General features: G+C 34.2%; 1 protein-coding gene across 1 annotated transcript in view; it reads left to right on the top strand.

Annotated features, from left to right (window-relative positions):
* Nucleotides 1–560: 560 nt before the first annotated feature.
* Nucleotides 561–14089, top strand: part of CRISP1 (cysteine rich secretory protein 1) — a 33798-nt gene continuing 20269 nt past the window's right edge. Inside the window, exons 1-2 of the mRNA XM_059176374.1 lie at nt 561–665; nt 9248–9315. Coding sequence (XP_059032357.1) covers nt 9250–9315 — 66 coding nt within the window. The 5' untranslated portion in view covers nt 561–665; nt 9248–9249. The remainder of the gene's footprint in view (nt 666–9247; nt 9316–14089) is intronic.

Here is a 14089-nt window from a genome sequence, read left to right as displayed (position 1 = left end):
TATATTCAGACTTTTCAGTTAGTTGTTTCCACATGACTTCTGGACAAATTTCTAATAGAATGCTCCCATATTGTTGGTGGTTTTCCTATTGAACAATTTCCTATTTTCCTAAAGAAAAACAGACTATCTTTTCATTCCCAGAAACTCAAACTTCATAAGATTGTGTAGTTTATGTTTGGTTATATTATGTGACCTCAGTATCTACAAGAAGGCAGGATTCCTAGTAATACCTCAATAAATATTTATTGAATGATTGCATACATGCATATAATAAGGCTGATAAATTGCCTCTTTTACTGGGCCATGGGGCCATTTTCCCTTTCTGTGTTCTTGTTATCTGATTGTGGCTCCACTGAATCATGCAACTAATCTTTGCAACTTGTTCAACATGTAGAAGTTTAAGACTGGTGAGGTCTGTTGATGATCCTAAACTAGAAATAAATCCACAATCATGACTTGCAATCTTCACAGTCTTTAGATTTGTTCTGATTATTATATGTTCATGCCCTTAATTCCTGGATCTCTTACAAGAATTTTCTTTCAACTGACTTCCTCATAGAGCAAATTGTCCCTGCAGAGTATTGTTTGAAGGCAAGAGCACACCACGGAGCCAAATATCTGGTTCTTATTCTCGACACTGAATTTTAGAAACTGTGGGAAACTGGGTAAGTTATATTGTGTCTTTAAATGTTAATTTACTTTCTTGAAAAGTGAGGTTAATGATAAATGAGTACCTTATCCTATTGTCACAATGTCAAATAAAAGATTATATATGGTCTTAACTTAACACCATCCATTATAATCTAAAAGTAAATGCTTTTTATTTCTGTGATATTAATAAGAGAATTAATTAGCTTATACATACAAATGTAAGGTAATATTAATAATTCAGATCATTCCCATAAACATCTTGTAGTAGGGTGAAGGAAAACTATTTTTCATGTAGGGCTGATTACCAACTAGTTGCATAGATTCTAAAGTACCAAGATAGGTATCTTCTATTTCAGAAATTATGTGACACTGCTGCCAAAATAATCAGTCAGTCATATTCAAGCAAACAGTAGCCCTCTATCTTCTAACTGAAGCCCTAACAGTAGCCCTCTCTCTTCTAACTGAAGAGAGGCTAGTTTCAACTTTTACTTTGGGGAATCACCAGGCATTTCCTGGCTTGTTGTAAATCAGGTAAGTGTATACATGAAATTGTATGTGTGTTCTATTATATTAGTTTGGTCCATATCTATATTTGTGCCTCTAGTACTTTGTCTTAATTACCATAACCTTGTAGAAAATCTTAGTACCTAGTAGTCCTCCAGCTTTGTCTTCAATATTTTCATCAGTGTTGAATCAAGGTTCTAGAAGAAAAAACTTCATGACTCATGACTTTGGGATGATGGAAATTTCTTAAGTAGGATCTCTCTTTCTTTTTCTCACACATGTGCATGCACACACGCACACACACACACAAGCACACACATGAACCATAAAGAAAAAAAGACAAACTGGACATATTTAAATTGAAAACTTTTATTTAAAGAAAGACACAAATAAGAGTTCAAAAATAAGACTAAGAGAAAATATTTATAACACATATATTTGGCAAATACTTCATATCAAAAACATATAGAGAATTCCTACAAATCAATCATCATCATAATAAAAAAGATAGTCAACCTAATTATACCAGCATGCAAAATATTTGACAGACTTCACAAAATGTAGTATAAAAATGATATCAAAATTGCTTATAAACATATAAAAATGTGTTCACAGTGAATATCATTCTCATTGGGGAAAAACTGAGAGCTTTTCCTCTAAGGTCAGGAATACAACAGGGATGCCCACTGTCACCACTGTTGTTCAATATAGTACTAGAAGTTCTTCCCTCGGCAATCAGACAGCAAAAAGAAATAAAAGGCATTCAAATTGGCAAAGAAGTCCACTCTTACTCTTTCCAGATGATATGACAGTTTATGTGAAAAACCCAAGAAAACTCCACCCCAAAATTCAGCAATGTGGCAAGACATAAAATCAATGCACAGAAATCAGTTGCATTTCTATGCATTAATAATGAGACAAAAGGAAAAGAAATTAAAGAATCAATCCCATTTACAATTGCACCAAAAACCATTAAGATACCAGGAATAAATCTAACCAAAGTGGTAAAGGATCTATATTCTAAAAAATGTGGAACACTTATGAAAGGAATTGAGGAAGACACAAAGAGATGGAAAAATATTTCATGTTTATAGATTGGAAGAATAAATACCACAAAGATGTTTATGTTACCCAGAACTATCTACACATTCAATGCAATCCCTTTCAAAATGCCTTCGACATTTTTCACAAAGCGGGAACAAATAACCCTAAAATTTGTATGGAACCAATTTTAGAACAAATAGATCTTAGATGCTAGATGACACATAGGTCAATTGAACCAAATAGAGACCCCAGAAATGGACCCTTAACTTTATGGTCAACTAATACTCAACAAAGCAGGAAAGAATATCTAATGGGAAAAGAACAGTCTCTTCAATAAATGGTGCTGGGAAAATTGGACAGCCACATGTAGAAGAATGAGACTGGGCCATTCTCTTATACCATACACAAAGATAAACTCAAAATGGAAGAAATACTTAAATGTGAGACAGGGATCCATCAAAATCCTAGAGAACACCAGCAGCAACCTCTTTGACCTTGGCCGCAGCAAATTATTGCTAGACATGTCTCCAAAGGCAAGGAAAACGAAAGCAAAAATGAACTATTAATACTTCATCAAGATAAAAACCTTCTGCACAGCAGAGGAAACAGTCAACAAAACTAAAAGACAACCTATGGAATGAGAGAAGTATTTGCAAATGACATATCAGATAATGGGATAGTATCCAAGATCTATAAACAACTTGTCAAACTAAAAACCAAACCAAACCAAAACAACAGCAACAACAACAACAAATAAAAAAACAAAAAATAACAAATAATCCAGTCAAGAAATGGGCAGAACATATGAACAGACATTTCTCCAAAGAAGGCATACAAATGGCCAACAGACATATGAAAAAATGATCAACATCACTTGTCATCAGGGAAATACAAATCAAAATTACAATGAGATCCTACCTTATACCAGTCAGAATGGCTAAAATTAACAAGGCAGGAAACAACAAATTTTGATGAGGACGAAGAGAAAGGGAAACTCTCTTACACTGTTGGTGGGAATGAAAGCTGATCCAGCCACTCTGGAAAACAGTATGAAGTTTGTTCAAGATGTTAAAAAATATAGATACCCTACAACTTAGCAACTGCACTAGGTATTTATCTCAAAGATACAGCTTAGCGGAACAAAGGGGCACCTACACCCCAATGTTCACAGCACAATGTCCACAATAGCCAAACTGTGGAAGGAACTGAGATGTCCTTTGACAGATGAATAAGTAAAGAAGATGTGGTATATATACACAATGGAATATTATTCAGCCATCAGAACTGATGGACATAGATGGAACTGGAGGGTATTATGCTAAGTGAAATAAGTCTGAGCACTGAGTATTACATACAACTGATGAATTGTTGACTATTAAATCTGAAACTACTGCTGTACTATGTATTGGTTAGTTGAATTTAAATAACTTTTTAAAAAGTTTTGCAAGGGGGGTGGCACCTGAGTGGCTCAGTCAGTCAAACATCTGCATTCAGCTCAGGTCTTGATCTCAGGGTCCTGGATTAAGCCTCACATCAGGCTCACTGCTCAGCAGCAAGTTGTCTTCTCCCGTTCCCTCTGTGAGCTTTCTCACTTTTGATCTCTCTCAAGCAAGTAAATAAAAATCTTTTAAAAATAAATAAATAAATAAATGAACAAACTAAAAAAAAAAACACACAAAAATGTGTTCAATATCATTAGTAATTAGACAAATACAAATTAAAAACTGATAAAATACCATTACAAAAACCAAATGGATAATTAAAAAGAAAAAAGCTGAAAATACTAAGTATGGGTGAATATAAAGTGGATGGAAGTATAAAAGTATAAATTTCTAGAACTTCTTGGGAAAAATATTTGATAGTACCAACTAAAGGAAAATATGTATATACCATATAGCTCAATAATTTCATTAATGGATATCTATTCCCCAACCCCCAAAAAGTGAATAATAATATGTACCAAAAGACCCAGGGACAAAATGTTTATATAGGTTTTACTCATAAATAGATCTAAACTGAAAATGAATGAAATGTTCATTAATAATAGAATGGCTAAATAAATTATATTGTCTACATACAGTACAATACTGCACAGGTATTAACAAAAATAAATTTTACATGCCACATGGATGAATCTCATAGGCATAATATTAAGGGGGAAAGGTTAAACACCAAAAACACATATTCTACCCATGTGAAATTTCAGATTGATAAAATTAACCCCCCATTATGGAAATCAGAATGGTTTTTATTCTTGGGACTTACTGACTGAATAGAGGAATGAAGGATCCTCTTGGTGGCTTTGGTTGTGGTTGCACAGTATATACGTATTCACAAATGTATCAATTTGTATACTGAAATTTATGGAATTTAGTAAATATAATTTTTACCTTAGTAATTTTTTCTAAATTGACAAATTCACAGACGCAAAGATAAAAAAAGACATGATATATTCCTTATACAGTTTATTCTTATGACTTCTTTGGTTCAGGCAGGGAAGGGACATCATGCTTTTTTGAGAAGGTCTTGGTCTAACCAGTTAATATGTGAGAATGTCTTCCCAAGGGCATGTTAGAAGCAGTAATCAATTCTCAGTTTTCTCCTTCATTCTTGATCTTTCCTCCTGCTAAATATTAATTTACAAAAATCCATGTTCTGCCTATATACTAAAATTAAATACAGTAAAAATACAGAAGTGCGTCAACCAGTGCATCAAGTTTCTGGTATTATTATCTGAAAATATTTTAAGAGTTTGGCTTAAAATTGCTTATTGCACATCAAATAATTGTGATAAGTAAGTACTGATACTGAGGTACTGGTATTGAAGGTGATATTTCTGCTGCTCCCATAGTATTTTTGTTCAGAAAAGCTGCCCTTCCATGAGTATATGCATCTATAGTTCCTTGGTTAAAATAACCTGCTTGATTTCTAAGTTTGTAGTCCTCCAAGCAATGGAGAATGATTCAGACCATTCTGGAGGTTTTAGCTCTTGTCGAGGCCCTGGGACCAATGCTGTCCTAATTCTCTAGTGAAGATGCCTCAGTCTGGGTCCCCAGAACCTCTTACCCTAGACCCACTTATTTTTCCATCCCTACAACCTCTACTCCACCTCTGCGTCATGCTCTCCAATCCTAACCTCTGTGTCTGGACCTTTGTGTAGTATTATATCTGCAGTATTCCTCGTTTGCCAAAATCTCTGCCTATTGCTTGTTTCAGCCTGACTCTTGAAACTTTGTTTCTGAGGACTAGCCCAGACCCCAAAGTCCGTACTTTATAATAATTCTTGATCAAAAAAGATACCTTCATAATGGCATGGATTCAAGCCTCATTCAAAAATGCTTAACATACACTATTGCTGCCCCCATGTTAACCTTTACCTTCGTGTTCTGATTCAGTTGCTCCAAGTGTATGTCTGACTCTTAAAGGTATCCTCCTATTTTCCTCATAGTCTCTGTTCTCTGAGGAGTTTTTGGTTGAGTGTGCACATTTTACCTATTCATAAACCTCAAACCAAAACTGGGACTCAAAAAGCTGAGGGTTCTATTTTAGCACTTACCCTCCAGCACAGTTGCCCTTAACTTTGAATTTGTCCTTAGTTTGATCTTAACTCTGCAAAGTAAAATAAGTCAGACAAAGAAGGACAAATATCTCCTTATCTCTCTTTTATGCAAAATCTGAAAACTAAAACAAACAAAACAAAACCCAAAGTCATAGATACAAAGAATAGATTGGTGGTTGCCAGAGGGGAGGTGGTAGGGGTCAGTTGGGAGGGTGAAATGGGTGAAGGGGATTAAAAAGTTCAAATTTCCAGATATAAAATAAATAAGCCTAAAAAATAAATAAATAAATAAATAGAATAAATAAGTCTGAGGGAATATAGTTAATAATACTGTATTAATTTTGTAAGAGAACTTATTGTCATTTGACAATTGTCATTGACTATTTTACATTGACTATTTTACAATATTTTATTATTTTACAAATCATTATGTTGTATACCTGAAACCAATATAATATTGTATGTCAGTTATATATCAATAATAAATATAAGATATTTAACATGAAGACACCAAAGAGCTTTAGCTAGTTATTAATAAATCATATGCTACTGAAAAAAAATCAAAGTTTTTTGGAGGAGCCAAAAATGCCAAGTTAATTATAATTCCCACTGACACTAATTGTCATGTAATCATTTTCAAGAGTTGCAATAGTTACTTGTGATTGCTCTCAATTCTTGCATAGGATACAAATACTGGCATTAAATCATCACTACACAGGATTGTGTCAAATTCATTATGCATCTTATGACATAAAATAATGATTTTCACCCAGTTATGACAGACAAAAGTTATTATATTTACATGTAAAATTTCCTGGGTGTATTTATATATTTATGATAATATGGGCAATACTGTATGTTTTCAAAGGACTTCTATCAGAATTAATTAGATTTCACTTATAAAATATGATATGCTTTTAAACTTGGATTATGAAGCCCATTAAGCAGATCGCAGCATTCTGAATAAAAAAAATTAAACACTAAAGATCTGGTTGTGTTATATATTCCTGATACGGAATCTCTGACATACTGGATTTCATTCTAAACAAAAGGAATTTGATTTTCAGAGAACTTGTATATTTACCAGCATCATAAATAATAGGAGAACCTAGGATAAAACAGTAATATTTTAACTCCAGGATCAGAATGAGTTTTATTATATCTAATCTATTATATTATATCTATAATATAAGATATTAATTAAGAGATTAATAAGATATAATCTATTATATTATATAACTAAAGTAAATTAATAGATACATGTGTGTGCTTGTGTGTGTCTGAAGTAGCCAATTATTTCAACTGTACCAAAACCAATTCATTTATTAAATATTTATTAAACACTATTATCTATCAGGTACATTTAGAAATAGAATTACATCTATGTCATCTAAAAAAAAGTCTAAAGATGTAAATTGATTTCAATTTTGGAGCACAAGTCCTATGGTTATTCAAAAGAAAAATCCTAAAAATGGCTTGGTTGTCTGTGTTAAAATATACATAAGTAATAATAATGATGAAGTATAGTATAATGTATACTAATTGAAAATCTGGGAAAAATAGGATAAAATATTTTATATAAATTATTTGCTTAGGTGTAAATTTAAGTATTAAATTTGGATATAAGGAAAAAACACTGGAAAGACAAAATCTAAATTGTTAATGCCAGTTGTCTGATTCATGTGAAATGGATAACTCTTTATTTCTTAAAACTTTTATAACAGTTTTCTGAGGTATAATTAAGATATATGTTAGTGTATACTCAAGAAAGCATTGTAACCATTAAGACAATGAGCACACACACCATCACCCTATATTTCCAGTCAGAAAATGCAGCAACAAAAGTTACAGATAGCTTCATAATGGGGAACAACTTGAATAACAACACTTCAATGTGGATGGGTATAAATATTAATGTGTGTATGATAAATATATATCAATCTACTATATTGCAGAAGCTCTTTTTTATTTTATTTTTTCTTCAGTTAACACAGGTGGAAATATCTGTTTTGCTGGACTTTTTGAGGATTAAGTAAAAGAATGGAATTCATATTTCATTATCCATGTTACTATATTACTATAAATCTGAAGGTTTGGAAGTATGTGACATTTTGGGAAAAGAAAGGAAGGTAAAGAAAGAGTTGAAAAAAACAAAGAGGAGTGATAAAGAGGAGATTGTTTCCATGTCCATGTTTCCTGAAAGAATTTATTTACAGAATTCCCCTCTTCAGCAGTGGGCAGGAGAAGCTTGAGAACAACAGCAAATCGTATTACGTTTATTATTCAGCCCAAGTCATTTAATCTGTTCTTTAATTTTTTTTATTTAAAATAAGAACAAAACTGTTGCTTTTTAATGCCTTCCACTCAACAAGATGAATTCAGAAATAAGCATGGCAGATTGTTTAAAGAATGTGCTAACCAAATTTAATAACCTATACTAATAAATTTAATACCTTAGAGTCAGCAATCTTATTAAACAGAAATAAAGGAGAGGGTATATTAACTCTGATATGCCTGACTTACAACAACAACCATTCTTAGAGTGATCATATATACAGAATGTCTCTAAGTCATGTATATAAATTACTAGGACTTTGATCACATGTCTTCTCTATAGGCAATAGAGGTCAAATATAATCTTGTGTTTTTATATTAGTTTCCTGTTGTTACTGTAACAAATTACTATAAACTTAGTGTCTTAAAACAATATAAATTTACAGTTGTAGAGGTCAAAAGTCCAAATGGTCTCAATGAGTGGGCTAAAATCAAGATTCAACTAGGAGGCACCAGGGGAGATTCCATTTCCTCGTCTTTTCCTACTTCCAGAGATTGCCCACATTCTCTGGCTCGAGTTCCCTTCCTTTGTCTTCAAAGCAATGGTGGGTCTAGTTTTTGTCATGATTCATCACTGACATTGGTTCCGTCTTCCACATTTAAGTACCCTTGTAAACTTGCATAGATGATCCAGGATAATCTCCCTGCTTTACTTATTTATTTATTTTTAAGATTTATTTATTTTAGAGAGAAAGTATGTGTGTGCATGTATGCTCTCAAGTTTGGGGAAGGAAAGCAGACTCCCCACTGAGCATGGAGCCCAATGTAGTGCTCCATCTCAGAACCCTGAGATCATCATCTAAGTTGAAATCAAGAGTTGGACACCTAACCAACTGAGTCACCCATGTGCCCCAATTTTCCTACTTTGAAGTCAGCTGATTAGCAATTTGAATTCCATCTGCTACCTTAGTTATCTTTTATCATGTAATGTAACATATTCAAAGGTTCTAGGGATTAAGACATAAAATCTATCATTCTTCCAATCGAAGTTCTGTCTTCCTCTGTTGGTCCACTAGCATATTCAAATTTGTTTTGATCCTGTGGGTCTCCTTTTGCAGAAAATGCAAATATACTGCAAAAGAGGGTTGAAAGAGGTTTATAATAAAACATAATCCCAGGAATTGACAGTAATCTAAATTTATGTTTTCTTCTCAGGGATGACAATGAAATACTTCTTGTATTTGGCTGCTGCTACTGGTTTCCTGCCTATTTGGATTATACGAGTAAGTGAGGATTGTATGTTCATAATTGCTTTACAGAAAAGGATAAGAGCTACCCCCATAGAATTCATTTTGTTTCAGACACTGTTGTGAGGACGCCGTACCCATTACTCACCCTGGTCTTACCTGCTCTACTAGGCAAGTACTATTCTTAATTTCACACTGCAGAGAAAAGAACCAAAGCAGAGGCAGGTGAGGTCATGTGGCAATGACAGGTAACTGGGGAGTGGCAGACCCTGAAAGTAAACCTAGCCAGTTTGGCTTCATGGGGTCATGCCAATTTCATAATAGCTCTTCTGGATAATTCAAAACAACATGGATGGAACTAGAGAGTATTATGCTAAGTGAAATAAGCCAGTTAGGGAAAGACACATACCATGTGATTTCACTCATATATGGAATTTAAGAAACAAACAAAGGAGCAAAGAGGAAAAAAGGGAGAGAGTGACTCTTAACTTTAGAGAAAAGAGACTCTTATAGAGAAAAAAATTGTTCATTACCAGAGGGAAGAGGGGAGAGTGTGGAAGAAATAGGTGATGGAAATTGAGGAGTATACTTGTGATGAACACAGGGTATTGTATGGAAGTGTTGAATTAGTATATTGAACACCTGAAGCTAGTATTACACCATATCTTAACTAGGGAAATTGAAATAACAACTTAACAAATACACACACACACACACACACACACACACACACACAGCTAAAACTATAAAGCAGGAATTACTTCTTTATAATATACCATGCATTCTCCATAAACTAAATGGGAAAAATAGTGTTTGGATTTTTTTTTTAACCCAGAAAAGAAAGTATTTTATCAATATCCCAATTGTACCCTCTGATTTGTGACTATAAGGAGAATTGGACACATCAAAATTAAATATGAAATGCAAGGTGTGAACAAGAAGAAGAGAAGTGTGAGGCGCTATAAGCAATGGAGTATGAGGCCTGCACCTCACTACTCATTAAAGACAAGAACTTCAACAATCACAAAATAAAAACAAAACACTCAGAGGTATAAGGAATGTCTTTAATATTTTGTGGTCACCCAACAACGTGTACCTCTAAATAGCCTCAATGATTCAAAAAAAATGCATTTTTTAATTTACCCAAAATATATATTTTTAAGATGTATGTATTTGACAGAGACAGGGAGAGAGCACAAGAAGGGGGAACAGCAGGCAGAAGCAGAGGGAAAAGCAGTCTCCCCACTGAGCAGGGAGCACCATTGGGGCTCCATCCCAGGACCATGACATCATGACCTGAGCCAAAGGCAGACACTTAATGACTGAACCACCCAGGTGTCCCATGTACTCAAAATATTTTTATGATGAAATAAAGTCAAGAGATTTGGTATAGAAAATGAATGATTTTTATGTTTTCATGTCCTAGGTAAGAGAAGTTAAAAATAGAATACATTTAATTTTATAAATAAAAGAAAATCTTTATACATCAGACAATTGGGGTGCTGATTTGGGTGATAGGGGTGCTGATTTTATCACTCACACCTCTTCCTCAAAGATGAACCAGGTAGAGCTCTCATCAAACACCCAATAATTCTCCAGTATGCTGTAAGTACAGTCTTAAAAAGAGTTCTCCTTCTTCCCCTTTGGTTCTCTTTCCATTTTATTCTCCCATCGTGGAAGTGGGACCTTCACACTTCACAGTGAGGAAAAGCTGAGCTGAAGCAAACTCACCATCAGAGGGAAAGGAGAAACACAGTGAGAAAGCAAATTTTGCCTTTAAGACCTAATCAGTACTAGGCTAGTCTAGGTCACTTAGTACATGTTCTAGGAGACAGCCTGGCCCAGTATCAGAGTTAAAAGTCCAGATGAAAAAGTATGTAACAAGAACTCCTTTCAGTCAGGGGAACCAGAGCCTCATCTACTTACTGGCCAAGAATACAAAGGAAAAATATGAGTGTTGAAGGCATTGATAAAACAACTGGTATATATTCCATAGACAGATAGTTATTGGAACATTTGCATGGTTACAGAAAGTTTGCTCAGAAAATTAAGGCTTAAGAATTTTAAAAGAAAACAACATCATAAGACAAATTAAGCCCCAAACACAAATTCATTGCATAAAATTTAAACATGAATCCTAGTTAAAGGAAATAATAAACTGTTGCTGTTTGTCCAATAAAAATAAACAGTATGGTATATTCTCTTTTTAGACTCTGGATAGAAAGCAAATAGACTAACAACTAGGCCGTGAGAACTGGCAACATTTTCAGGAATTTTGATTGGGAAGGCAAATAGAAAGTACAGCAAATGAATGGGGAAGTGAAGTAAATGAAAAGTTTTATCTGTTTATTTTAAGTTATAAGCAAAATGATCATGAATAAGTGTGAAGGAAAATGAATTGGTTGAAGTTATAGTGGAAAGGTAATGAGTAATGTAAGATTTGGGGAAATGTGGAAGAGAATGGAGTAAACAACACTGGGGATAAATAGCTTTTGAAAGAACGACCTGTTTTTACTTTTTTGAGAATACTATTTCCCATTATGGTCTTACCATTTTTTCATTCCCACCAACAGTATATCAAAGTTCCCTTTTCTCTACGTCCCTTGCACACCTGAAATTTTGTTTTTAATAATAACCATCCTAACAGGTATGAGGTGATAGATCACTGTGGTTTTGATTTTTCATTTCCTTGATGATTAATGAGGTTAAGAACCTTTTCATATAGCCGTTAGTCATTTAGAAGTCTTTTTTGGGAAAATGTCTGTTTAGGTTCTTTGTGTATTTTTAAAATCAGGTATTTTGTTTTTTTTTTTTTTGTTTTTGTTAGTTATACAAGCTCTTTCTATATTTTGGATATTAATTCCTTATCAGATATATAGCTTCAAATACTTCCCCACTCATTAAGATGCCTTTTCATCTTTATTATTTGCTATGCAGAAGCTTTTTAGTTTGATACAATCCTACTTGCTTATTTTTTCTTTCATTGTCTGTGCTTGCCAAGACCAATGTCAAAGAAGTTTTTACTTATGTTTTCTTCTAGGAGTTTTATGATTTTAGGCCTTATAGGACCTTTCAGATCCATTGTAAATTGATTTTTATGTATGTTGTGATATAAGGGTCATTCTTTTGCATGTGGACATCCAGTTTTAAATTTGCCAAGAGGGTAAATCTTATGTTAAACGTTTTTATAAGATACACAAAATAATAACAATAGTTATAGGAAAGGGGGCAGGAGGAAACTTTGAGAGGTGATTGATATGTTTGTGTTCTTTTGTTTGTTTATATTGATGGTGATGATGGTTTCACAGGTGTATAGTTACCCAAACTCATTGAATTGTATACATTAAACGTGTAGCTTTTACATGTCAATTATACCTCCATAAGATGGTTAAAAAACAAGACAGTGTGGTCTGTTCTGTAGTACCACAAGTGATAAGGAGAAAAGAATGAGAACAGATAGAAGCAGATTAGTAGACTGACCAAGAGCAGCTGAAACAGCTGGCATCAGAGACTGTCTCTTTACTGGGGAAAGTAGGACATAGCAAAATCTATTGAGAGAAGTCAATGTAATTGGGGTAGAGTGCAAAAATTCTGCAATAACATTATGAAGAAAGACAAAGTGAACTAACCAGGTAAAATAAGTAGAATTGATGAGCAAAATTAAGGGACTGGTTGAGATTAGACATCAGGATTTTGTATGATACCAATACCTGGCGTTTTGTGGGATATTTTTCTGCCATTGCTCATCTGATTCTGTATGGGCAGGGAAATTTGTGGTATCACCCAAAGTGGGGACGTTCCTAAATGGCAATGAATGGGGAAAGATTCAATATTTTAGCAAGGAATTTGTTGAAATAAGAAAACGTGAATAGGGGCACCTGGGTGGCTCAATCATAAAGTGTCTGCCTTTGGCTCAGGTAATAATCCCAGAGTCCTGGGATTGAGGCCCACATCAGGCTCCCTGCTCAGTGAGAGTCCTGCTTCTCTCTCTCCCTCTCCCTGTTTGTGTTCCCTCTCTCATTGTGTGTCTCTCTCAGTCAAATAAATAAATAAAATCTTATAAAAGAGAGAGAGAGAGAGAACATGAATAGAAAAAAGGAGAGAGAGAAAATAGAGATAATGAAAAAAGAGCTAGAAGACTAGATTATGTTGAAAATAGAGTGATTGACCCTAGCAATCTGAAACAGCAGGAAATTCTGATTAGGCAGGGAAGAGTTTGACCAGGTGATTTGGCATTTAGTATGATTATAAAATATAGGCTGTGACCACCATGGTGGAGACTAATGAGACTTGAAGGAGAGGTATAAGAGAAAAAAAAAAAAAAAAACAAAACTCAAGAGTCTAAGATAGAAGATAACTGGAACTATCCATGTGAATACTGAAGTCCCTTGTGTTGACTGCAGAAATAGACGTGGACAGGATGAATTTGTTTCAGAAGGCCCAATTTCTGAAATTGGGCCTTCTGAAACAAATTCATCCTGTCCACGTCTATTTCTGCAGTCAATTCCCTGAAATTGGGCCTTCTGAAACAAATTCAATCAGTTGAATCAGGATGGTTCAATCAGTTAAACATGTGTGTTAGGTTCAGGTCATGATCTCAGAGTCCTGGGATCAAGTCCCACATGGGGCTCCCTATTCAGCAGAGAGTCTACTTCTTACTGTTTTTCTGCCCCTCTCTGACCCAGCTCATGCTCTCTCCCTCTCTCTCAAAAAAAATAAATAAATAAATAAATAAAATCTTTAAACACACACACAGACACACACACACACACACACCAAAAAACCAGAAGGCCCAATTTCAATGAATGAG

Source organism: Mustela lutreola, chromosome 6, assembly GCF_030435805.1.
Source record: "Mustela lutreola isolate mMusLut2 chromosome 6, mMusLut2.pri, whole genome shotgun sequence".
Lineage (NCBI taxonomy): Eukaryota > Metazoa > Chordata > Mammalia > Carnivora > Mustelidae > Mustela > Mustela lutreola.
This window is presented reverse-complemented; position numbering and strand designations above follow the sequence as displayed.